Source organism: Coloeus monedula, assembly GCF_965178545.1.
Source record: "Coloeus monedula genome assembly, chromosome: 2".
Taxonomy (NCBI): domain Eukaryota; kingdom Metazoa; phylum Chordata; class Aves; order Passeriformes; family Corvidae; genus Coloeus; species Coloeus monedula.
The window spans coordinates 107,777,209-107,803,398 of record NC_138782.1 but is presented as its reverse complement, the minus strand read 5'-3'; the positions used below and the strand labels follow the sequence as shown (position 1 = coordinate 107,803,398).

General features: G+C 35.8%; 1 protein-coding gene across 2 annotated transcripts in view; it reads left to right on the top strand.

Moving 5' to 3' along the window:
- NBAS (NBAS subunit of NRZ tethering complex) overlaps positions 1-26,190 on the top strand; it is a 165,708-nt gene that overhangs the window by 48,141 nt on the left and 91,377 nt on the right. For both annotated transcript variants that reach the window (XM_082301743.1, XM_082301742.1), the window contains exons 26-35: positions 891-1,024; positions 1,785-1,847; positions 2,487-2,609; positions 4,049-4,151; positions 6,788-7,011; positions 9,191-9,303; positions 11,807-11,920; positions 19,732-19,845; positions 20,731-20,888; positions 22,239-22,337. In XM_082301743.1, coding sequence (XP_082157869.1) covers positions 891-1,024; positions 1,785-1,847; positions 2,487-2,609; positions 4,049-4,151; positions 6,788-7,011; positions 9,191-9,303; positions 11,807-11,920; positions 19,732-19,845; positions 20,731-20,888; positions 22,239-22,337 — 1,245 coding nt within the window. The remainder of the gene's footprint in view (positions 1-890; positions 1,025-1,784; positions 1,848-2,486; positions 2,610-4,048; positions 4,152-6,787; positions 7,012-9,190; positions 9,304-11,806; positions 11,921-19,731; positions 19,846-20,730; positions 20,889-22,238; positions 22,338-26,190) is intronic.

Sequence of the window (26,190 nt, the reverse complement as noted above, 5' to 3'; positions counted from 1 at the left end):
TAGAGTTTGTTTTTCTAAATCAGACCATCTTTCTGATCTTTCCCTTTTTCTTAGACCCGGAATTTGTTATGTTTTAGAAAACAACAGTTAAAAAGTTTTGTAGCATAAATCATAATGCAGCTAAACTCTCCTTGATGAGATTGTCAAACTAATGTAATAATGATTCTATCGTAGTAGAATAAAAATTACGGATTCTTCTTTGAAGTGATTTTCTGGTGACCTGTTTAAAGTAAATTCCTGGCATATTTGCTTTATAAAAAGTGGATATGAAAGAGTTTAATGATCTCACTAATATTTTTTTCCCTGAGGAATTTTACTAGGAGTAGATTTCAAGTTACTCCCCCCCTCTCCCACCTTACTCAGCAAATGTAAAGAATAAAGTGGGGGCCATTAGGATTGAGGTGAGAGTTCACTGAGTAAGGGTTGAAGTTGCTTTCCATGTGAGTGTTTTATGCTGCTTCTATGGCTTAAATAATTATTCCAGAGCACACAGGCACATTTCTGCATGCTATTGAATGTTCTGAGTGTATGGACAGAAATCAACCAGTGAAGCACAACCACAGCTCTTCAATGTATGTTGGTACTGTTGTACATATTAAATAAATCTGACAAATGTTTGCAGCAGTTGCCTTCCTCTGCACCCTCTCCACTTCTCAAATTCAAAAAGGGTATAGTGGCATACCACTGTTCTTTCAAGTGTCTGCACTGCAGAAAACTAGCCAAGATAAGATTCAGGTTATGACTTCACCACGTTGTTATCAAGAAACATTCTAATTGCACCTGAAGAAAATTTATTTTCTTGGAGTACCTATCTTTTTATGTTCAAAAGAAAATTTACTGTTGAATTAGAAACAGGGAATAAAAACCAGTGTTCTTTCTTTTCTTGTTAGTGTCAGCAACAAATTATCCCTGATCAGGACCAGCTTATGATCACGGCGTTGGAGTGTATTTATAGCTGTGAGCGAGATGACCAGCTCTCTCTTTGTTATGATATTTTGGAATGCCTTCCACAAAGAGGATATGGGTAAACATTTTATTTGTAAATTATTTGGTTATTTACAAATATTTTAGAAATACTAAGTATAGTTGTGAATTAAAGCTTTAAAAAGGGTTGTTAAGTCACTAAAGGGCAGACCAAGTTACTGGAATACTCTGTTCACCTCTGAGCTGCCATGATTGTAATGTGTGTATCTATATTCTTCTGCTGTATGTACATCAGAAGTACATACTCTACCAGTTAATGCAGCAGAACATGAATTAAAGTAGCAGCCTAGACCAAGGCTTCTGTATTGTTTCTTAGACTTTCATAGTCTGATGAATTGAGACCAAGTGTTAGTGCTGTCTTACTGGTTTTCTTGCAATAGTGGCGTCTTGCAGTTAACTTAAAAGCAGCAATATGTCCCTGTGAGAGAGGGAAGATGGAAAACCTATTGAAGGACAAGTAATGCTCAAGAAAGTGAAAGCATGAAGAGGTGATAGATACTCTGTGATCTGTGAGGTGTAAACTATTTTTCCAGTATCTTTTACATGAAGGAAGGAGAGAGCCTGAGAAAAGTCTAAGGAAGAAGGAAAACCTCTGCTCTTAAAAAATTGAGGGACCCTCTAAATTTTAACTGTCTTTACAGCAAGAAGCCCAATAGTTTTAATATTTACAAGTAAACATTTATTTTAATCAAGGAATGTTTCAAACTACTTATCTTCATGTGTATATAATGTGAGTTACAAGAGGAAATTATAAGAAATATGTGTTTATGTATGTATTTAATTGTGTGATATCATTGCAGGCCTGAAACAGATAAAACTAACACTCTTCATGATGAAGTAGATGAACTGGAACAAATTCTTAGGTATTGCATTTTGCTGAAATAAATATTCTTAGAGAAATCACTAAGCATAGCCAAGAACATTTTTATAAGAAACCAGCAAGAATATATATATTTTTTAATGCTGTCAACAAGATTATCTGTATGTTTTTTGTATTCAGAACATAGAAATTTTGAATGATTTTATCTATTTGAATAGTATAGAACTGTAGAGATACTGTTCTTGGAATAAAAGTTTGGGGGGGTTGTGTTTTGGTTTTTTTGTTTTGTTTGGGTTTTTTTGTGTGTGGGGTTTTGTTGGGGAATTTTTTTATTTGTTTGGTTGGGGATTTTTTGTTTTGCTTGTTTTTATTTTCAGTGGGCTTTTTTTTGGCAGGGGGAAGGAGGGTTAACCTGAGGAGTTTGTTTTGATCTTGATACTCTCTAATGCTTTGAGTGATCAAAGACTAAAACTGTGATGCTATGTGTTTACCCTATGGTATTATTTAGTATATATATATATAGTATATATATATAGTTTTTAAAATGTAGGTAATGTTACTCTGGTTAAGCTACACTGTTAGAGATTTTATGGAGACTGTTTGCATTTGCAGTACATTGTTTGAGAGTACAGCAGTAGTTGTACAGTTGTGCAGGATTCAAGAGCGCTGACTCTGTTTGCAGTGTGTCGGAGCTGTTGGAGAAGCATGGCCTGCAGAAGCCGGTCTCCTTCGTGAGAGACACGAAGGACAGTGCAGAGGAGGCACGGAAGCTGATGGTCCGGCTGACAAGGCACACAGGTCGCAAGTTAGTATTCCACGAGGCACCGGGATAAGAGGGGAAGTGCGGTGGGGTAACAGAGCATGCCTGCCTGCTTTGTGGCAGCAGGGAGCTGGGGTGTTCACCCTGAAGACAGTGTACATACAGAGATTGGTTAAACATGTGATTAACATGATTAGTGTTTTGGCTGCATTCTCCACAGTCAAAAATCTCTGCTTTAGTATGTTTGTGTTCAAGTAAACAAGCTTAAAAGGCATACTGGCTGCAAAATATTGCAGGATGATGAATTGTGAAAGATAACATATTGTAAATAAAGTCCTTTAAGACATATTTAATTTTATTGAGAGTGTAGGATTTGTAAAATAATGCTTTGGTTTTTTTGGTGTGTTTTCTTGGAACCCTTGTAATAGGGTAACTTACTGATTTTAGGTATTGATTCTACCACTTATATTCCCAGTATTATTTCTCAGTTTTTCTAGTTAAGAACTACTTCATTTAACTCATCTTTCAACTGTACATGAATTATTAAATGGCTCTTGGCATAAGCAGATAAAAATTTTGAATCCTGGGAAAACCAGCCATAACTGCGGGTGACTTTCTTTCTTATTTACAGCAAATATGCACAGCAGTTTATCCATTATGGTAGAGTGGTATTTAGATTTTTAGTAGTCTGAAAGCTTTTTAAGACTTCTAGAAACCTCTCTTTAGAAAGATCAAGACAATGCCTCTGTAAGAAAAATGTTGGTTTTTCCACTTCTGTTTTGCCAAAATAAAAGCTAATGCCACATGAGAAAATCACTATTAGCTGGAACTAGCTCCTGTAATTTAAAAAGGTCTTTTTCTAATCTGAAAGGCTCAAGATAATGTCAAAAAACCTTCAGTGTTTTTACTAGTAAAAGTTTTGATAGGGCACAAGAAGTTGAGGCTTTGTGCATAAACAGAGATCCATGGATTCAGAGGGTCAAGAATCTGAATACTACTCAATTTTAAGAAACAAAGTTGGAACTCTATTCTCCTGTGATTGCATGCAATTGATTAGTCCTTTGAGATTGCCTACAATGAACAGCACTTTAATGATCCTCAGTAGCTGTTGGAGACTTGGTTTTGCCCTGCAGTTCCTGGATCATCAGGAGGATAGCACTTCAAACTTTCTGATGTGTTATGGAAAATTATCAAAACCTAGCTGGGGCTCTTGAGAAAGATTGCTTAAATCCCTGCCTTGTCCCACAGAAAACAGAAAAAGCACTTTGGGCACTGCATTGTTGTCAAACCATTTTATCCCACGGATGCTGTTTTAATATTAATTAATATTAAAAGCCATCTGTCTTTGAATCACTCCTGGTTAAAAGTCTAATTAAATACTGAAGTAGCATTTGAGAAAACTCGTATTTTTGGTGATGGAAATCTACTGCTTTTCTTTAAATTTGTTGGGGAAGAGAATATTTAATTTTAAAAAATATTTGTAGGCAACCGTCAGTTGGTGAGACACAGTGGAAGCAATTACTCCAGGATATGTTGGACATGCAGCAGAAAGTGTATAGATGCTTACATTCAGATACTTGCTATGAGGTGAGTTTTCTATCTTCTTACTGACTTATGTCCCAAGTAAGCTATAGATTCTTATTTCATATTGTTGCTCACAAGCGTAAATACATTTTCCAGGTGTTGTTATTTGGTTGTCTACTGGCTTTTTGCAGTATTTTATTTAAGGAAAAATTCTGGTGTTCATTTTATCTAAAGCCCTTCTAATAAATATCCTGTATATCTTTTATTAAAATTCAACTTTTTAGAAATTGAGTCAACTTTGTTCTGTAGCCTGTAATTCCATGTACAAATGTGTTTAGCAACAAACACTATGAACTAATGAAAATAAACCATTGTCTTCACTCAAGCATTTCTTAAACATGGAGTTCTGGCTTGATATTATTATCCAAGATCATTATAGGATTATGGACTTTCTGATGCTTGCAATTGAAGTAAAATTATGTGAGATGAGAAATCTAATCTAAGGTAAAAACCCTTGCATGTGCATAAAGCCCAAACCCATGTCATTAGTATTTGCAAAGGACAGCTGTTAGACAGATGTAGAATTTGCTGTGACATGTTATTTACATTTTCACTTCAATGTACTGCATTTTATTACAGATGCAGTACTGTGTCCACTATAATTAGTGTTTATATCTATATAAAAGCAGGTTTTACTGCAGTTTACAGATTTAATTGCTTATGGTTATCCATCTGATTAGCTCTTAGGAGAAGTTTTAAAAACAAAGTAGAAAAAAAAAGAAAAAAACCAATGCTATTCAACTTATATGTGAGAAAAATCATTCTTTCCCTGTAGTGCAGCTAGAAAAATTGCAGCATGTTTAATAGTCGTGGTTTTGTGGTAGGCTACAACTTGGTGTACTTGAAATTTTTTTTACCTGCATGTTAAAAAATTGTAATACTAGAGCACTCTGTAAATAAGGCATTTGCTTTGCTCTGATCTTAATGTAAGTTTTCTATTAACACTATTTTTTTAAACTCTGAACCATATAATTGAAAAAGAAACACAACTAAGGGTTTTGGAAAAAATTATGTTGGAGTACTGAAAATGCTTTGAAATGTGGTGCTGTCATATGCAATTATACTTCAGTAACTTCAAAATTGATAAATTGGTGAGGCAGTAAGGATTTGCAATCCCATCTGAGGTTTTGGTATTTTTGAGCATGATGCTTAGTTTGTTCTTCTTTCATGCAAGGGGAATTCTGTCCTCTTGAAGGAGGACTTCTTAAGTTTTGAGAGAGGTAAATGTTCCATGTGGGATCTTTGAGGAAGAAGGGTCAGCTGTGATACTTTGCATCTCTCGCTCTTCCTTGAGGGTTGGTATGTTGTGAAATGGAAGATGATCCAATTGTGTGATGTTCTTTAAGAAGCACAGAACTGTTTTCCTTTCCAGAGCATGAGGTGGTTTGGAGAGGTTCTTCCTAGAAAAAAAGTATACTGAAATTAAACTATGATTGGATAGAGTGCTAAATAATCTCATCTATGCCCTCTTTCCCATGAAAGGTTGGACCAGATCATCTTTAGAAGTCCCTCCCAACCTGGGCTCTGTGGATACAAAATGCTGCTAGCAAGGATTTTCTTGCTATTTTCTAAGCCTATGAGAGACTTTTCTCTCTCACAGAAGAGGTAGCAAAGTTATGTAAACAACCAAACACCTGCAGCCATGAAAAGTCTTGTTTATAGTACAGTAGAAAAATATTTTGACGATGGATGTTTAGGATTTTAGCCAATCACCCCAAGGGGTGGCTGATCCTTTGTCCAGTTAGACCATGACGAAAAAAGTCTATAGAAGAGTTTGTAAAATAATTTAAAAAATCAATCTTTCTGCACAATTCCTGCCTGCTGGATCTTCTCTCCTCCTCCCTATGGCTGCGGGACACGGTGATATGCCCTAGGGCAATTATTTTTTTTTAATAGGGCTCTTCTATGATTCACTGATCCTCTTGAATTTGCTATGAACTTTAAAACATTCAATAAAGGCCATATTGTTGCAGCTGTGATATTTTCTGAAATGATCAAATTTCTGTTTCTTTTCATTAGGACAATAATGATTATGCTTAAGAAAAAAGCAAATTATTTTTGTAAGGAATTGAGATTATTTTGAGTGTCTTAAAGTGGGTAAAACTTTTACCTGTAAATAAGCTAGGTGTTTTCTGGCAGAATACAGCATTATATTAGTTTGCATTCTTTGAAGATAGTCTTGATTGAAATTTAAGGAACATTTTACATGCTTAGTCCTATATATTTTTAGTTTCTTTAGGAATACAAAATTTCTTCTCATATGTTGTTAGTTTTAAGGTCTTAATAGTGAACTGCTTTTTCAGATTGTTATATTGTAGTAGCACCTCAGAATGTAGGTATATTTTTGGTGTGTTAAGTCATACTGTAAAAAGACAGTTAATATGCTTTTTTTTTTTTTTTTTTAACTTCCAGTAAATAGAAAGTAGCTACTAGTTAATTTTAGCTTTACTTAAGTGAACTGTAGAAGTACTTCCCTTGACAGAAGTCAGATTTTCTGCTTGGACTGAATATATATATATATATTCTTTTGACTTCAAAGTTCCTTGCATTCAAAGGGGTTTATGCCATAAAATGCAGATAAGCTTAATTGAAACTGCTGCTGCTCCTGCAGGTTATTAAATTACTGTTCTTTCTTTTAGATATTCACCGAAAGTCTTTTATGCTCAAGCAGTATAGACAATATCCACCTGGCTGGGCAAATGATGCATTGCCGTGTTTGGTCAGTGGATCTGCCGAGTTCATCAAAAGGGAAGCTGCAGTACCGAGTCAGCTATGCCAGAAGTATTGAACTAGTTTTGGCTGCTGGTAGAGAATATTTCAATTCTTCAACAAGTTTGACTGACAGCTGTATGGAGTTGGCCAGGTACATTTGCCACTATCATATACATAAATACAACTGATTTAATATTGTCATAGCATTAGGGTTTATTTGATATTATATTCCCCCCCCCTCCACTCCCCCAGTCTTCTATTGAGAATATTTTTCATAAGCAGGCCCTGGAAGTACAGAGTAATGTTGCTTTTAATGCAGGGAGTTTAAAGACCCTGTTAATGAATAAGGGTCCTGTGACCAGCTTTTCTCTTAGGGTTTTATGGTGATATTTCAAAATATGTGGTTTATAGCTCAAATACTTGGTATGAATGTGTGACTCTGTGTTTATTCTGTTCAGTAACGTGTTTTGGTCCTTCTCTGACTTACCTTCAATCAGTTGTTTCATGGTAACTTACCTTGTTTCCATGAGTGATTATCAGTGTATAGGTCTCCTAGTATCCTTCATGTATGTGTTGGTTTAGGTAGAATATATTTGTCTTCTCTTTAGCTCTTTTATTCCATTCCTATTTTAATCTTCACCCTGAAATATTTGTCAATATGCCTGAAAAATATGATGGGTTCATATGGGATGTTCAGCTGACACACAGTTTTAGTTTTGATTTAAAATGTGTTTTCTTAATTAACGTGTGGAGATAAAAGTCGTATGATAAACTGGACAAATCAAATACTTCCTGATTTAATGTGTATGGTGAATTAAACCATTTAAAATCATTGAGATGAGATGCCATCTGGACAAGCTCAAGAATTGAAGCTCATGAGACTCATGAAGTTCAACAAGACCAAGTGCTGGTGCTGTACCCCGGTATCAGTCCAGGCTGGAGGATGAACAGATCCAGAGCAGCCCTGCTGAGAAGGACTTGGGGATGCTGGTGGAGGAGACGGTGGACGTGACCTGGACATGTTCTCTTGCAGCCCAGAAAATTAAATGTGTCCTGGGCTGCACCCAAAGCAGCAAGGGGAGCAGGGGAGGGAGGGGAGGGGGTGAGACCCCACCTGCAGTGCTGCATCCAGCTCTGGGGTCCCAGCACAGGAAGGACACAGACCTGCTGGAGTGTGTCCAGAGGGATGAAGCACCTTCTTCTTTCCTCTCCTGTGAGGAAAGGCTGAGGGATTTGGGATTGTTCAGCCTGGAAAAGAGAACATTCTGGGATGACCTAAATGTGTCCTTCCAGTATCTGAGGGGAGCCTGCAAGAAAGATATAGAGGGACTTTTTACAAGGGCATATAGTGGGACAAGGGGTAATGGTTTCAATATGGAGGATAGTAGGTTTACACTGGATGTTTGGGAAAGAAAAAAATTCTTTACTGTGAGGGTAGTGAGGCACCAGAACAGGTTGTCCACAGAAGCTGTGGATGCCCCATCCCTGGAAGTGTTCAAGGCCAGGCTGGATGGAGCTCTTGAGCAACCTGTTGTAGTGGGAGGTGTCCCTGCCCATGGCAGGGGATTTGGAACTAGGCAGTGTTTAAGGTCCCTTCCAGCCTATGTCTGTTCTATGATTCTGTGATTTTGCATGTTGATTTTCTTTGTTCAGCATGTATTAGTAAAACTGCATATGAATACACTGTACCAGAATGCAACTTGTATTTTAAAAAATTATCTAAAAGCTTATTACAATAATATACTATTCATATGATTTGAAAAAAAAAATATTTAGAAAAAATGTGCTCTTAATAATTGCATTTATTAATTCATCTTCAGAGGAATTTAGTGGGGGGGGGCTTTATTGTTGTTTTGTTGTAGTTGTTGGTTGGTTTTTTTTAAATTCAGCTTCAGTTTATTTGCTGTACCTAGCTGAGGAAACTGAATTTGTGACAATGACTCTTAATGTTTCACTTCCTGTCAACTTTTTGCACTGTTTTGCTTTTATCTTCTAGAATATGGCATTATCAAAATGCAATAGTGATAGGAGAAATATTTCCCAAAATAATTACGTATTTAAGTACTTATACTATTAAAGTAGTTACATCTATTAAATTCATTGCTGATCTAAATTCAGGAGGGTTTAGGTGATGTACTTACCACAACTAGTTGAAGGCAATCCAAAACCAAAAATTTGTTAAAATGTTTAGAGTATTTTGATGTTTCACAAGTACAGTAAATTACTGCTTGGTTGTTTTGTTTTGTTTTATTTACTGGTGAACTTTTCCCACAAGTTTAACTTTGAATGTATTCATCAAACTTTAGGAAAATGTGTTTCATTCTTATTAGGTGCTGTCTGCAACTTATTGAAGACAGTCCGAGTGCTGTTCAGGAGGAGTTGGACCTCATTTGTGCTCTGGGTTACCTGGAAGAGTTTGGTGTGAAAATATTACCGCTACAAGGTACTGCATAATTTTATTCTTTATATGATTACTTGAATCACAGGCATAAATATGCATGAGAAGTAGCTACTATTACTTAAGTGTGACATGATTAAACTTAAAGAGTTCATTTCCTGCCTCCAAGCACTTTACAGGCACATACAAAAGTAATTTTTGTAATGAAATATTTTAGAATATGTGAGGTAAGAAGGGTATTTGCATATGGCGTCTGTGTTTTGGGACTTACTTTCAGCAGGACTTTAAAATAGAGTACCGAGTATATGAAACTTGAACAGAAAGAATTTAAGCTCATATTTTGTTTGCCAAATAATCTGCACTTGCCTGTGTGCTTTAAAATAACAGGTGGGAGAGAGGTACTTCATGCAGAGGCAGTTTTCGTGTCTCCAGTGGGCTGTTTAATTTTGAGGTATATAAAACCCAATGACAGTGGAAGTGAACTTTTAGTAGGTATTTCTTCTGATGATGTGCTTAAAACTAAATCTTTTGGAGCTCTGACTCCAGTGAAAGTTGTTGGACAAAAGTTGGAAAGAAGTTATGATTATGTACAAAGAAATTGCATGAACAGTAGTGGAACTGGCTGAGATGAGCACTGAGCCATGAGACATGCTGATGATAATGTTTTACTTCTGGCATTGTGGAGAGAAATACTGGGATTTATGGTTAGCACTTCAGTGCTTTCCACTTCATGGAAAATGAAGTAGATATTCTCAGTGGCTGTTGTTACTTTACTTTGGTGTTCTCCTTTTTGTTCTCTTTTTTTCCAAGTATTTGTTCAAGTGAGTTGATGCTCCGTGTGTTATATTCAGAAATCTTACAATTTCTGGACTGAGAATGTCTGATTTCCAGATCTTGCAGTACTGGCCTGTTGATTCCTAGAGTAAAATTATTTCTCAGTCAGTTTATTCAGCCTCTAGAAAAGTGCACATATTTTCTTCAACTTTTTTTGATGTGGACATGGAGGTATCATTTTTAAAAAGTAGTGGCATAATACTGCATTAACAGTATGTGTAATACAACTGATCTAGATTAATTAGAACATGTGAAATAATGCATGTAATTTCATTAATGACCCTGATTTACCCTTGCTTCAGTATCTTTCATGTAAATCAAATTAATCTAATAAGATTAAAATGATGTTTTCAATTTTAATGAAAGCCTTTAAATGATCTGTTACTTTGGTAGAGTGTCATTAAAAATAGCACTAAGGATCAGCTGTTCCCACAGCAATAGTTTTTTAGCAATTTTTTAGCAATTTTTGCAGTTCTGTATTTAGTTTTCTGTAGATCTTCCCCACCTCTATTTTTAGCAAACTCAGTAGTTTATGAACTACTGTTATGCTATATTTTAATAAAATCTGGTTTGAAGACTCCTTATTAAAATAAAATGTGAAGGAAAGTCCATCATTAAGTGTTTTACCCATGGTATTATATTAGATTACTTTTAGTTATGTATTAAAAATTCCTGCTTAAATAATCAGTGACTGGAAACATTTTATTGTTGTATACTAATATAGGCCTGTGATAGAATATTAAAAATTAAACTAAAAATATGACCTTTTCCTGCTCTTCCATTCTTACTCATTTTGGTCTAATTTGATTTCCAGAACTAATGATTTTCTTTATGCAAATACTACTTTGCTCTTACTGAGAGGCCTGATATCCTGTGTTTTAAGCCCCATATGCTAATGCAGAGTTTATCCCCCATGCAGCCATTCACTCTTATTTAGTGTTAAGTGGAATATCTGCATGCTGTTCCTCTGAGTTCTGAGAACTTGCATGGTATGAAAGCATTACCTTTTAAAACAGCAGCCTGAAGTTAGCCACCCACTAACAAGCTAAATATGGCACTGGAATCAGTTCATGATATTAAATCATGCAATTACAGTAATTGTTTAATTCTTGGTAAAATCTTTTTTGAAACACAGTACTAATTATAAGCTGCTCAGGATACAGTTGACAGAACCTGGTGATTTGCAGACTGTCCTTCCACTTCCACAGAAAATTTTTAAGTAAATTAAGAGTTTGCTAATGGCAGTTCTTTGAGTCTATGTGATGTAACTTGTCCATGCTAAAATAAAATGTAGCGTGAAATCTTAGTTCGTTACAACATTCTAAACAAAAGTTAGTGTCTGTGTTAGCAGTCTGCAAAAATGATAATTAAAATTGTATAAAGGTATATCGGTTAACTGTACACATTTAAAAACAGTGAATGTGAAAAAATGAAAAAAAAGTAAGTTTTCATTCGGGTCAGTTTTCCTCTTTTTGCTCCCTTCATAACTTGACTTGACTTGCTAATGATTGGGGCTGGATATCCTGCGGCGTTATTTTAACTTTCTGTTTGTAGGTGTAATTGAGGATCTGCATGCAAGCAGCCTTGAGCTGGTTTTCAGTTTGTATTTGCATTCTTATACTCCCCAGCACTCCTCCTGCCCTGTGTTGTTGAAGCAGGAGCACAGCAGTCAAGTTCATTTGTGCAGTCTCTAAACCAGTTCTGCTTTCAACAGTGCGTTTGTGTTCCGATCGACTCAGTCTCATCAAGGACTGTCTGGCGCAGACGTCAACAAACTATAAACAGTCTGCTAAGCTCCTGGAACTGGCAAACCTGCTAAGGGTTGCAGGTAAGCTGTGTTAATAAGACACTGAGTTGCATCGCAATGTGCATTTATGTTATGTTTTAGGACATTCGAGTTGATCATTAGAATATGTGTTCAAAGATGCCATTAAAAAGTCATCTGGAAGAGGGGAGGAATGAAACATTTCACATGAGTGGAATATTTTCTCTGTAAAATAGCTGAAATGGTCCGCTGCTACATTCTGCTAATACCTGAAATAAAAAAAATGCCTTGTCTAGTCTAGAGCTGGAGTAAAGGCTGTACTAGTTTGAAAACAAACCAGTGGGAGACTCCAAGTCAGAAGTACAATTTAATAGGAAAATGAAAAATAAAGGCAGAAAACACTGGTTTAAACTGACAGAGCCAGGATACAACCTGACACCCTGTTAGTCAGGCTGGTGATAGCAGTCCGATTAAATGGTTGCTGCAGTCCTCCTGAAGTGATGGATGTGGTTCTGTTGAAGCAGTGATCCTGTAGAAGGGTCTGCTCTTCCTCAGAAAGTCCGGTGGTGGCTGTGTAGCTCCTGTCCTCTGGGAATCCAGTGGAAAGGTGTCTGTGGTGTTCGGAATCTCAGATTATATCCATGATGGAATGCTTGGTTCCTTCTCCTGGGCGGAGCATCTCACAATGGGATGATGTAATTTTATGAGTCATGCAGTGAGGCTGGATGACCCATTAACAGAAGATCTCCCCCGGAGGGAGTTACCAGGGATGTGTCATGGAAGAGACAAAGAGCACTGCCGCACCTGGTTTTAACAGATAGTGAGAGAATACATACTTTTGGTTACATCTTACATTATAACCTAAGACAAGGTTTATTTCAGATTGGAGGAGTTGTGGCTGAGAATATCTTGTTTTACAGTTAATTGGTAGTACTGAAATTACCGTGAATGTTATTACCGCTGTCAAATAAGGCAGTCTAATTTAGTAATAGTTGCATTTAAGTTAGAGTGGGAAAAGTTGTCTGTAAAGGATGAATTTCAGCTGCTAGGCTTCAGTCTATGCTGCATGTATCTCATTTGGGCACTAAAAATAATACATTAAGTTGAGTATTCATTTGAGGAGCCGAACATCTTCAAAGATTGAGTCCTGAGGATATTGGGAGGGAGTGTTACGTTTTTTCTTTATAGCCTACCTAAAGTATCTGCCTTTTGATTTTTTTTTATTTTTGAAAAATACTTAACCAATGCAACGGTAAACACAATACTGCTGTATTTTTATGATGTAGAAATAGAATATAGAAATATAAAATAGGTATTTTTATTTCATGCAGCATATAAAATCAATGCATTCCAGCTTTGTCACTGAATCATGCCTGGCTAATTCCTTTCTCCCTCTCTATTGGTTAAATAATTTAATTTTTTTTTTCTTATGTTTTCAGGAAGCTTAGTACTGGCAATTTTTTGCATAGTATTATAAAAAGGGAGGGAGATATTTGAGACAGTTGTGAAAGGCTGAGAACAGAGGTATGGAAATTAGGTTGTTGACCTCCCAAGATCCCAGAGTCCTAAGGAAAGGAGTCACAGGAAATGTCCTGACTCTGGTCAGCACAGTGCTGCTACATGAAAGGTGGCAGAGGAGATGGTATGGTACCATGTTGGGTAGCTGGATCCAATCTAAATATTTAATACGTAATCCACAGAAAAATTGGAATGACAGTAGTAACTTTTTTTTCTTTGCCTGTCAAGCTTTTGGGGGAAAAAAAAAAGTCTCCCTTATTGTTTCATAAGACAAGGTTGCTGTACAGCTCTTTCCTCCTCTCTGCTTTGTCCCATCCAGATCAAGTTAAAATCTGTCCATTTTTCTTAGTATTCTGGGTTCTTTGGGCTAATGTTGCTGATTTTTGTTTTATCTTCTTTTTGAATCTAAGTGATTCTCTTTATGTGAAAGAAGGAAAACCAAGATCCGGAGAGATTCTATAAAGCTTTGTCCAGTAGTGTTATCCTAGTGCCTCAGCTGTAGGATTTACAGTGCCCTGGTATGTACCTTTGACAAGGGATCAAACTTGTGGTCTCACCTCCAGAGACTGAAAGATGGCAGTCCCTGCATAGTAGGTAGAGAACTTTAGGGAATTTGTATAGAGTTCATTGATACAGTAGTGTCTGTATGCTAGTGTTACATCACAGTGACACTTAGGCACCACTGAAAAGAGAGATTTAAGAGGTATTCAAAGCCAGACGATGAAATGGCCTCCCACTTCTTTTCCATGCATTTACTAGGCTAGAGAAAACCAGATGATGAATGTGTGAGCTGGTTAATTTTTAAACAGGTGAATTATTTAAAAACTACTGCTTACTCTACCAGTGACACATTTGTCTTGCGAGTGTTGGACTCTGACTTTAATGGTTAGCCTTGGGAGTAATGCTGATGGTTGCTCCTATGGTAAGTAGGGAAATTTAGTTGTAAAAGTACATTTCAAGAGTGAATCTTGGTAAGAAATACACGACTTAGACACTTTTCTCTTACGCTAAATATGCAAATAACATGGTTGCTTTCAAAGGAATCTTTTGGTTATAGAATAACATTTATTTATCTGAAAGGAAAGTATAGCAAGAAACATTTTCAGTAGTGACTTTCTGTGGTGGGGAAATGTGATGGGGTGTTTTTTAAATTTTGTTTTACATAAGTAGTTTTAAGCTTTTGTGAATAAAACCCATTTCACTGTCACTGAAGGATGATTAGTTGGATTGCTTATATTGGAAAGCTGTTATCTGTAGAGAATATTCATTTATGAGTAAAATATGGATTCAGTATGAGAATGCCATAGTTGTGAATTTTATCTAAACTTAATTGTTGTAGGAGATGGGCTGTGGAAAACAGATTTATTTAATTTTAAGAAACTCAGTATTTTTAAAATGTTCTTGTTTGTTTGTTTGTTTGGATTTGAAAGCTGTAAACAGCATAACACTGTTACTGCAGATTTTTTTGTGGCTGACTCTCTAGCCCATTGAAAAGCATCCAGAAGATTACCCAGTAGCATATAAAGGAAACATGATTGTCATCATTGCTTTAAAGCATGCATATAAAAGCAATATTTTTCCAAATTATTAAAGAAGGTCTGTAGAGCTTTACTCTTTGGTCCTTAATTGTTGGTCTGTGTACCTCTGATGAGTGGTAGAATAGGTAACCTTATGCTGATTTTTTAAAGAGTCTTAGAATTTGAATAGCTAGGTTATTAATACCTTTGAAAGCAGATTTTAAGTGTAATGCTGGTATAACTTTAGTCATAATATGTAATGAGGAGTGCTGTATATAATTTGATGGTAGAGATTAAAAAAAATAAGTTGAAACATGACATGTAGAAATGGTATTTCTGTACCTGTCAACTTGTAATTTAAGTTACTGAGTTCCAATTAATTATTAATATTAATTAATATTATTAATACTGTTTTTAATATCATGAAGAGTTATTTTAGGACTTGGTAGCCATATCAAAAGTGTGATAACAAACACTAGTATTATTGCACAAATCAGTTTACAGACAAAAGGGCAGCTTATGCATACAGATTCTAAGATTTTTGAATTAGTATATTTTATTTTAAACTTAATATTAGAAAAGGAAAGCCGCCTTGCAGTTCTAGTGCGGATAGTCTTTGTTTGCAGGTGTAAAACTACTGGGACAGGGTATTGTGATTTCTAAGAGCTTATGATGAAAGCAAGTGGTCTTACTGAGATATTTTTGGATGGATCTGGATATTGAAAAAGGTGATTGAACTTTATGGACTTGTTTAATGAAGAATTAGATAAAGTGCTGCTGGGATAAAGATTTGATTTTTGTCCTTAATTGGTTTTCACTACTTACACAATTACCCTGATTTATGAGCCACCTTCGCTGTGTAAGAAGTTCTGATTTTGTCCTGTGGAACATACTTACTGGTACTGGTTGTGCATGCTCGAAGTTGTGGTCCCTCCTGTTCCAAATCCACTTTGTAGAGTGGTTTTTTTGCACTTTGTCTGCTCAACGGAGGAATTTGTTTCAGTATTTTCCCCTCTTTGTTTCCCCTGCCACCCCACCCTGTATAATTACTGATGGGGAAAGACCTTCTCGCTATATCTGTCCATGTCTATATGAACTTTTTACATTTGTGTGTATATAGAACATGAAGCATATGCTATGTTTTATTATATGTAATATATAGCCAGCCTATAAAATCCTAAGAACATATATATTTTAATTTAAATTTTGTAAGAATGCATTTTTTGTGGATTCAAGGGTAGATTGCACAGAGTCATTGTTAAAGAGCTTTGTGAGCTGTGTACTCTGAATACAGTTTGCTTAGAGAACAGCACTGAAAGTAAGTAATATTCATTATTCATATTTATCAAAGTTAAAATCTTGCTTAGGTAATGATATATCAGCTAGCTTCTTAATTGCTTTAAATATTTGATTAATTACAGTGGACTCTACTTAAATCTCATGTCACTACCTCTGTAAAGTAAGCACACAAGTGTTACCTTAATTTCACAGATGGGTAAAGTGAGTGAGGGAGAATGTGCTCAGCATGACAGCCAGAAAATCTGCACCTGCTCAGGGAGCTGGAGCTGTTCTGTGTCTCACAATCCTCACTTAATTCATGCTCTGTGTTAAGAAAGGGTGTAAAGAACTCACTTTATGCAATTACTTGAGTAGATGTGTGCAAAAAAAGTAGGGAAAAAAGCTTCTGTATCAGAAATTAGGAGCATCTTCTCTTCTCTTAGTGTACACCAAACAGACCTAGTGAGTGTTGGTCGTTATTTCCTTTTTCAGGCTCTCTGGAAATGTTTCCATTATTCTCTTTTCTCACAACTTTCTGTTGTAATTTATTTAATTTTAATATCCATAAGCAAATTCTAGTAGCTTTAAACTTCGCTCACATTTCTTAGTTAAAGCTTAATTTTGAAATCTGTCTTTCGTAACACTGACTTTCTTGCATTTGGAATTAACCATGTAGATGGCTTCTGATCTGCCAGATATCCTAAATGTGGGCGACATGGAATTTCTGAAGTGTATGTACAGTGTTGGTATCACTTGACTTTTAAGTTTTAATTGCATGATTTCATTCAGGATAATGTTATTTCATCCACTCACAAATAGCATGCATCTTATGCAAGGTGTTTCAATAAGCTTTTTTTTTCTTTATAGAATCTAGATTGGATCCAAGCTTTAAAAAAGTATTTGCATATCCTTCTCAAGAAAAAAAAAATTCAAGTATTTCTGAGCTTTCATATTTTTTCTCTTGTCATTTTCATTAGAACCTCAGAATCATTTAGGTTATAAAATCTCTTCAGAGCACTGAGTCCAACCATCAGCCTGGCACTGCCAAGTCCACCACTAAACCATGTCCCTGAGTGCCATGTCTCCATGTCTTTTTAAATACCTCCACTTCCCTGGGCCTGTGTGTGCATACACTTCCCTTCCTCATCCCCTTCCACTCTCCAGTTTCTAAATTTGATCCGAGTCTGTCAGGTGTTATTATTAAGGCTTGAAGCAGAATTACCATATAATATAATCAGGTCACTATTTTAAGAGTTTTGTCATTCCTGTCTTGGTTTTGAGTCTTGGCTATCTGTCAAAATGGCAAGGGAGACAATTCAGAATTCAAAACTTTCCCTTTTATAAGACTTTATTATTGAAATATCATCAAATGATGTGTTGCAAAGCTAAAGCAGTGACTTTTTCCGTGTCTGAATAGAAGACAATGACTAAACTGCAGCAGTGAGCATTATCAGTCACTGCATGGTTAATGAAAGGTGTGTGAAAAAGGGCTTCAACATTGGAGCCAGTGGTTGTTCTGTGCCATAACAGTGAGTGCCAAGGTAATGGAAGTGTCAATGAGTGGAGATGTGATGAGCAACTATAGCCAAGGACTAGAAGGAAAGTGATCCTTATATTTTATGCTTGTGCTTTTGTAAAACATGCAGAAATGTATTGTACTGTATCAAAAATACTTGGCTGAAGCATTGGTGATGAGGAACTTGACTCCATGCAACTGGTCAAGCACAGTTAAAGAAACCATTCCTTGGTCCAAGTGTTCTTCCTTTCTTTCTTCAGTCCCACTGGTTTTTAAGTGGGAATAAATAGTAGTGATTATTTTGGCTATCTGAAATCTGAGGGGTAATAGTTTGATTGTTTCTCTTGACTTTTCTTTGTGTTTGCCACTTAGTCAGATCTCTCTGTAAGAAGTCAAGTTGTCAGGGTGAAGTGGGCATCAGGAGATGAGTGGCAAGTACGTGTCCCTCGCTCAGAGAAATGACAGTTCACATTTAGCTTGTGAGGATAGAAGCAGCTCTTTGTCATCTGTAATTGCTTTTGCCCAAATGAGAAGTTCCCAGGTTCCAGAGGGCAAAATTTTGCCACGGGAGAGCCTTGAATGTGACTAATTTGCAACATCGTGTGCTGGCAGTATATTGAGCAGGAGGCTGAAAGATAAAATGATGGGAAGCCAGCCTGTTCTCCCAGCTGAGTTAGTTGTGATGTGCTGGGATTAGGGGAGGCTTGACTGAGTTTAGTAATTACGGTTACTTCACTTGCCTGAATGTCATTGTAGTGCAACTGCTACAACTTTACTTTTGAGAAAGCTTTAAAAAGAAATTTGCTTTATCTGTGATGATGGATCTGCAAAGTGGAGTTAAAAATAACAGCTATACAATTGAAGAACGTGTACTCTTTAAATGGTTTTTGAAACTGGATTCGTTTAACCTTCTGAAATATTTGCATTTCACAAGTTGTAGTAATAGAGTTTCATAAAGCAGTGCCCTTTTCAAATGGCTGTAACAACGCTGACTGCATAAAATTGCTTTTAATAATAGAGGAGAAGCACAACCAAGAAGCTTGCATTTAAAAAATCCACTCATTTTCATTCTAAAAATTCTTTCCTAAATTAAAATTTATAGATTATTTTTCCTGTGTATGTTTTGTCACCTTCTCATACAGTGCATGGACATACATAGTATTTTGAGCACAAGACTGGACAAACTAATGCCAGCAAATTGTTCACTCTAAATTGAAAAAAAAGCTTTTAAAAAAATACAGATGACTAGTGAAGCTTGACAGGTATGTACGTTATTTGTATTGACTATAACTGGCTTTCAAAAGGAGATGAGCCGTCTCATTAGATCTTCGTCTGTGAATGCTGATGTATTAAAACTGAGGTCAGGATGTTTTTCTCCAAAGATCTTTGATGAAACTTCAGTCAGAAGGCTTCAATAGTATCTGAACTGTAAGATTCGATTCATAACTAGTGGAAGAGGCACTGTCCAGAAGATCTGGTGACTGAGATGGATGTATAGTGTGGAAAAATTAGTTTCAGTTCTACTCACTCAATTTGTGAGGTTAGGGATTTTTAAATGCTTACGTTTTCTGCGTCTCATGAATTATTTGGAGCCATGAAGTGGCAGTTTAATATGAGTCTTTGTATATTATAAGAAAAAAAAATTCAATTTTTTCCTTCTATTACAGTACATAGACTTTATTTTTTTCAATGTCAGGATTTTGATTTATATGTCACTTAGCTTAAATATCAGTTTGGTCTATGCTTTGGCCATCACATAAATACAATTTTTGAAACCTTTTTTTTTAACTTTAACAGAACATGCTAATTGTTTTTGTGGTTTTTTTTTTTTTTTTTTAAGCAAGCTATGGTGCCAATGTTTTTTTAAAATACGTAACTCCTTTACTGCTTCCTTCAGGAAAAAGCAGAGAATTTTATTTCTGTTTCAGGTTCAAGAGAGGCTTTTCATGTTGTGATAGGTAGTTAATTCTTAAGAAATAAAGTAGCAAGCTTAAGGTGACCATTAATTCCAATTAACTTATAAAATGTCTGAATTTTTCTTACAGGAGATGATCAGATGGAGAGAAAAGGTCAAGTTTTAATCCTTTTAGTGGAACAGGCTCTCAGTTTCCAGGACTACAAAGCAGCTAGTATGCATTGCCAGGAGCTCATGGACACAGGTGAAGTGAATAAACAGGGGTTGCATGAGGTGATGGTGGTGGAAACCTGAGTTCTGACTCTCCTTACTGTGAGATGTGGTACTTCAGATTGGACCATTTCATTAAAATGGCAGTTATGTCTCATTAGTGGAAGTGCACTGACATGGAATAGAGACACATACAGCAAATACTGCATGGAATAAGTGTGTACTGAACTATTGGTTGTGTAGCCTCAGGGGGCTTTTCTGTATGCCTCTGGCAACCACAATTTCTACTTATTTCTACACTGTGTCCCTCTCAAACGGGTAAAACTGTGTGACTGCAGCTAGCAGGAAGGTGCAGGTCCTTTAGAAGTCTACCTTTCTATCACAACTCTTAAGATATTTGTGCTATTTGTGTAATTTGTGTATGTGACAGTATGAGTGGAGGTAAATGAAATACATATGTCAAGATACTAAGGAAGATGGGATTTGTTTCTTTGGCTCTTTTTCTCTGCTTTGAGAATGAGGGAGAAAAATGCAAGATAAATTAAGATTTTTTAATATATCAAGTGATATATTTTATACTTTGTATTTTACAGCCACTCCAGTAAGGTATTCAATATCATGCTCTGAAATAAATGATGATTTTCTTATTGTAATATGTAAAAATACGGGATGTAAGCTTATAGATGCCTAATATATTGTTATCTACAATATGATAAAAATTAGTCTTTTATGTTTTCAGTCAGTCTAAAGTGGAGCTTTAGACAGTTGTCTCTGTTTTATGGAGCCTTTATGGTTCCTTTTTCAGGGGATGTTAAATCTTCACAAGAATGCCGCATGCCTTCCTTTATCTCATCTGATAAGAATTAGGCAGCGTCTCCTTTCACTTGTCATAGGAAGTGTATTTTGTGTTCCCTTGAAGATTATTCTAAAAGCTGGGAAGTGTGCAGTCAGCTTGGGCAGTCCGAAGGCTACCAGGATCTGGGGATGCGCCGGGAGCTCGTGGCCTTTGCTCTGATACACTGTCCCCCCAGTGCCATACAGGCACTGCTGGCAGTGAGCCGCTCATTGCAAATCCAGGTACCTCTTTCTGGCGCTTCTTTCATCAAAGTTCAGTGCTTACCAAAGTAAAGGGGACTTGTGCTCATTTTTAAGTTTCTTCCCTTAAGTTCTACTCCTTCAAATATATTTATATTTGTTCTGCTCTACTTCTCTACTTTCATTGTCATATTTCAGCAGATGAAGTCTCTTTCTAAGCAGTTTTGTGTGATGAGTTGGTTTGTCAAGTAGAAGTGCAGTTGTGTTTTCTATCTTTAGTGCTTTTAATTTCTTTATTGATTGCTGGATTTAAACATTTTATTTGCAAATGCAGTTGATGAAATTTTAAAATATTTCCTAGGTATTTATACTTTGTAATGCCATTTCATTAAATGCCCACATAAATGTCTATTAAACATTTATTCTGTGGTTTTTGTGATCTTTACCCAATATGCAATGAAATTATTCTCTCATTGATTTCAATTCTGTCATGGTTTTAACAATTACAACAGGTTTTATGTCTGAGCCATCTTTATTAACTCTGCAGTGACTGACTTCACAGAATCACGTTTCAGCTGTTGAGCTGATCGCTGTATATGTGTGAGAACATAATTGTGGCATTTAAATACAACTTATGTCAAGGTGACATAGCGAAAGTTGTATTTGAAACTGAAGGGCAGTAATTTAGGTTGTCAAAATGTTAAATTTCTGTTCACTGTAATTGTGGCTTGGCCTACATACTATGACTTGAGTTCATAATTGTCTTAGTTGTCTAAGAGTTCACGATGTTCTTAGATTTATAATTGTGTAATAGAAACATCTTAGAAGCCTTTGGACACAGAACGGAAGAATGGGGGGAAGGTAGCCACAGCTACAGCACATGTGCAGTCTGATTAAGGCAGCTGCAAGTGTGTAGCCTTTTCCTTAAAAAATCCCCTGAATAGCAATGTCTGTGAGAATACAGGCAACATGTGAAGGTGGAAGTTCTGTGCAGAACTTCTGCTCACAAAGGCACTGTCCTGTGGCACACTTGCCTTTGTGGAGTTGCCTGATGCCTTGGAGTCCCAGTTCCGATAATGGATGTTCTAGTGGCAGGTCTGTAGCCTACATCGTACAGCATGGTACATAAAATTGAAAAAAAAAGTTCTTAGATTATGTGAAAAATATTGCAGAAAAATCACGGAGAAGGGGTGGTCATTTTGTCTTGTGACTACAACAGTGAGAGGATGTCAGAGATGCTGTGTTTTCTGCTTTGCATCTTCTCCTGCACTCTTGTTTTTCTATCATGGAAGCCTTTATGTCAGAGTTTCTTTGGTTTCCTATGAGATCAGTCATAATTCTTACATCTGCTTATTTGACTGGTAAAAGATAATATTTATTTTGTGTTTGTAGATTCTTCTTCAGGCTGTGAATTACCAGTTTCTTCCTACTGAAGGAGGTGAGAATGTAAATATCTCTGGGCCTTCTTCATTGATCAGTAAGGATACAGAGGTAAGTTTTAATGTGAATTTTAAAAGTAATAATGACTTTGTTCTACATCAGTCTGAAGAATCAAATTTGAGTTTTTAGCAACATCTGTCTGCTTACTAGGTAAAATAGACAACATCAGACATACGCTCCTTTCTGTTGTTAGATTGTTTGAAGTTTGGAGTTTTGCTTAAGTATTTATACTTTGTTCTGATCTTTAGTTGCTTCTTCCTACACAGACTTAGCACCACTGAAAAAAAAATATAAACCCAGAGGCGGGAAAAGCTTACATTAAAATAGTCATTAATATTAGTTTGCCTGTTTTTTTTTTTTTTTTTTTTTTTTTAATCTGCCCCAGTTGCAAAACAAAACATTTGAAAATAAACCTGAAATACATATTTAATTAAAAAATGTTTTGAATTAATCTTATTTTTCCCCTTAGTTCTGTGCATCATGAAGTTTATGACTTGTCATTTAATAATGTTCATATATTGCATGTGAAATTATTTTTTGTGTAGGATCAGAAGGAACATGGAGTATTCCACAGGCAGGACAACAGGAGACAAGTCTTCTTTTACTCTTTCTGCTTTTTATGTCTAATATTTTACATCTGTACATGTACAATTACAAATGCTTTTCTCTCTTTAAAGAAGATGTAATTATTTACCTGTTTATGAAAAAAGGAATGTGTTTTTTACACTCTTCGAAGTGGAAAATTCTGTATTTAATTTATTCTTTTCTCTGTTTTTTGTTTAATTAAGTAGGTGATAAATAGATCCTAGGGGTGGGGAGAGGGGGACAAAAACCTTAAAGAAATACAGGAAAGAAGAGAGGAAAAAAGAGTGGGGGAGAGAAACAAAGAGAAGGTTCATGTTACATAGGGTGGCTTTTTGAGAAAGGTATGTGAGTTCCATATATTCCTTGGAGAATATGTCTATATTTTGTGTATGGTTTTTATGTATGTACATGTGTCTATGTGTGTATAAAGATATATATGTATATGTATGTATACATACTTGTATACACGCATGCATATGTAAACATACAGGTACATATATGTATTTGCATATATATAAAATAAATGGCTGGAAGGTAAAAAAGCACTGTAAACAATACTAAGAGGACACATTTTACGTGTCTGCCAGAATCATCCATGTAAAGAACAGGTCCATTTTCACTGGCACAAATGCTTTTTATTTTCTGGAAATCCATAGATGCATCTCTCTGAGCAGGAAGTTATTAAGTAGGTGTTAATAAAATTGATATGGTGTGGATGCATATGTTTACAATATTTTAATGTCTATAAAAATTTGTCATGCATCACCTTTCATGTGCTGTAGTACTACATTGTGGCAGAACAATTAGACATGCATATAAATGTTTCAGAAATTTATTCAAAGGTTTATCAGAGTTGAGTAAACTCACTAATTAACTTTTCTATCATTTCAGTTTGTATATTGGAAGAAATTTTCATTATGCTGGAGAACTGACATTCAAAAATTTCTCCAATACAGCTTTCATTCCCCCCCCCCCCCCCCAGTTGTGGTTGATTTTTCTCTTTAGAATTGGAAGTAGGCAGACAATTGATCTGGCAAGTTTGTGTGTTGCTGCATTGAGTTTACTTTCTTTGTTTAATACAGCTTCTTGGCACGTTGAGTTTCAGACTGCTACACTAGGAAATGAAGTTCTGTATATTTGCTAATTTCTTCTTTTTGTTCTCTCCCAGTTGACTTAATAGGGATTTATGGCTTCTTTCATTTCTTGGAATGATACAGGAAACATAGCCAAAAATTTACTCACTGTATAACTCTTCTGTTGTTACAGACATTTGCAATGTTAGAAAAGCAATATATTCAATAAGTCAGTTTCTCTGACTTCACTGAATCCCATAACTACAATCCCCATAGTTACACATTATCCAATTCCCTGTGCTTCACCTTCATTGTCCTGCACAGAATTTTAGTTTCTTTAAAGAAAAAAAAACAAACTGCAAGATTTTTCTCCCTTTATTGTACTCCTTTCATTTTCACTTACATCCTGATTAACTTACAGAATCCTTTTTTCAGGGAGTTGACAAATGTTGTTCTTTCTCAATTTTTGATACCTTTTCAAATTGGTGCTCTAAGTGTAAGTTTTCTTATCTTGACTTGATTAAGTTCTGGCATACATGTGTTTGGGCATCCCTTTTTCTGTTGCATTCAAAATACCTATCTGTAATTATGTCAGTTTTGCTTTTCAACCCTTTTTCTATCCCTCTTACTTTTGTCTAGCATTGAATCATTAGTTTCCACTACCATTTCTTCCTTTATGTCAACCAACATCACCAGCTGGTCATACTTTTTCAGCAGCTTTCTCTTGATGAACTCTTCCCTGGAAATTTCTAAACTAATTTCATTTTTATTCAGTTTTTCCTCCAAATTTTTTTCCCCTAAACTTGCAGAAATCTTGAGAGCAGATGGCTACATATACTGCATAGAAATTATTTATTACTGCTGTCATGTTGACTTCAGCATAACTTTTTTCCAAGTTTTTGTGGTCCTACTCTGAAAGAAATTTATGAATGCTGTTATAAAGATGCACATCATTATTTTATAGGAGCTAAAGCTTTGTATCAGCTTGTCACTCTTGTTTGAGCTCATGGTGTCCATTTGAGAAATTATCCTTTGGAAGCTATGATGATTCCAACATACCAGCTTGTTTTTAAGCAAAATGTTAAGATTTACCGATCCTCATCCTTTTTACTTATGTGTGCTACAAATGCCTAAACAGCTAATCTTCTGCTTCTCAAGCAGAGTATCTTGGTGAGAAGATTAGGCTCTTGATTAGTGAAAAGCCTTTCAGAATATTATTGGTAAAATTGTTAAATTCAAATTAAATGCTTAGTCATAAGATGCTGTGTTGTGTATAAGCAGTAGAAACAACATTCATCAGTTGCCTTGTAAATGTGTTCTGACTTTGTTAAATCTGCATAGTACTTAAAATATGTTTATGTCTGTTATAAATCATTATTTTTTACCTATCTGAATATGAAAGCGTAATTACTGTAAAGTGCCACATCAAACCCAAGAGAAATTAAGTTTCCATTTTTTTGAAAATGATCTCTTGATAGAAAAGCAGATGTAATTTCTAGAGGAGAATATGTTCAAATTACACGATGATTTTCTTAAAGGCTTCTTAAAGGAAAGAAAATTTGTGATTAACAGAGCATTATTAGTGTCTTGTTTTTCCAGTTCTCCCAAGCACTAGATCTGGGAAAAGACAGGATCTCTTAGAACATTTGTTTACATTAAATTGGTAGGTCACACATTTTTATCACAGCTGGTTAGAAATCATTAGAGAATCATGATTAGTTATCCTCTTGTCCTTTAGCTGCTGCCCCAAAATGCCTAGTTCTCTGTCAGATCTGCAAGTGTTAAGCAGATGTCTTAATTACTGCTGTATATCTCAGGCAGTCATCATTGATGCCTGTGTTTCAGCAGCTGAATCAAATGCATTTTGTCTGTTTCAGGCTGGGTTACTTCTTTGTTACCAGTGTTGTTATGGCCCTAATAAGAGCCTGGAAATTCTGTGACTCCTGAGTATTTGTGTTGTCATCTTGAGCTGAATCTTTTCCTTCTCTCATTTAGGTCTGGTTTATCATTGCAGGGCTGGAATTTTCACTTAGACTGGTTCATAGCTGTAACAGGCATTGGAAAAAAAAAAACTAAAAATCCCCGATATAAAACCCTTCAAGGCACAGAACATAAATGTAGACTCCTCATGAATACTTACGTTAAAGAGACTATTTTAAATTCCTGTTTGGCAATGGAAGTACCAAAAAGGGAAAAGGAAGACCTAATGCATGATGCTCTGTTTTTGAACAGACTCTGTTCTACCT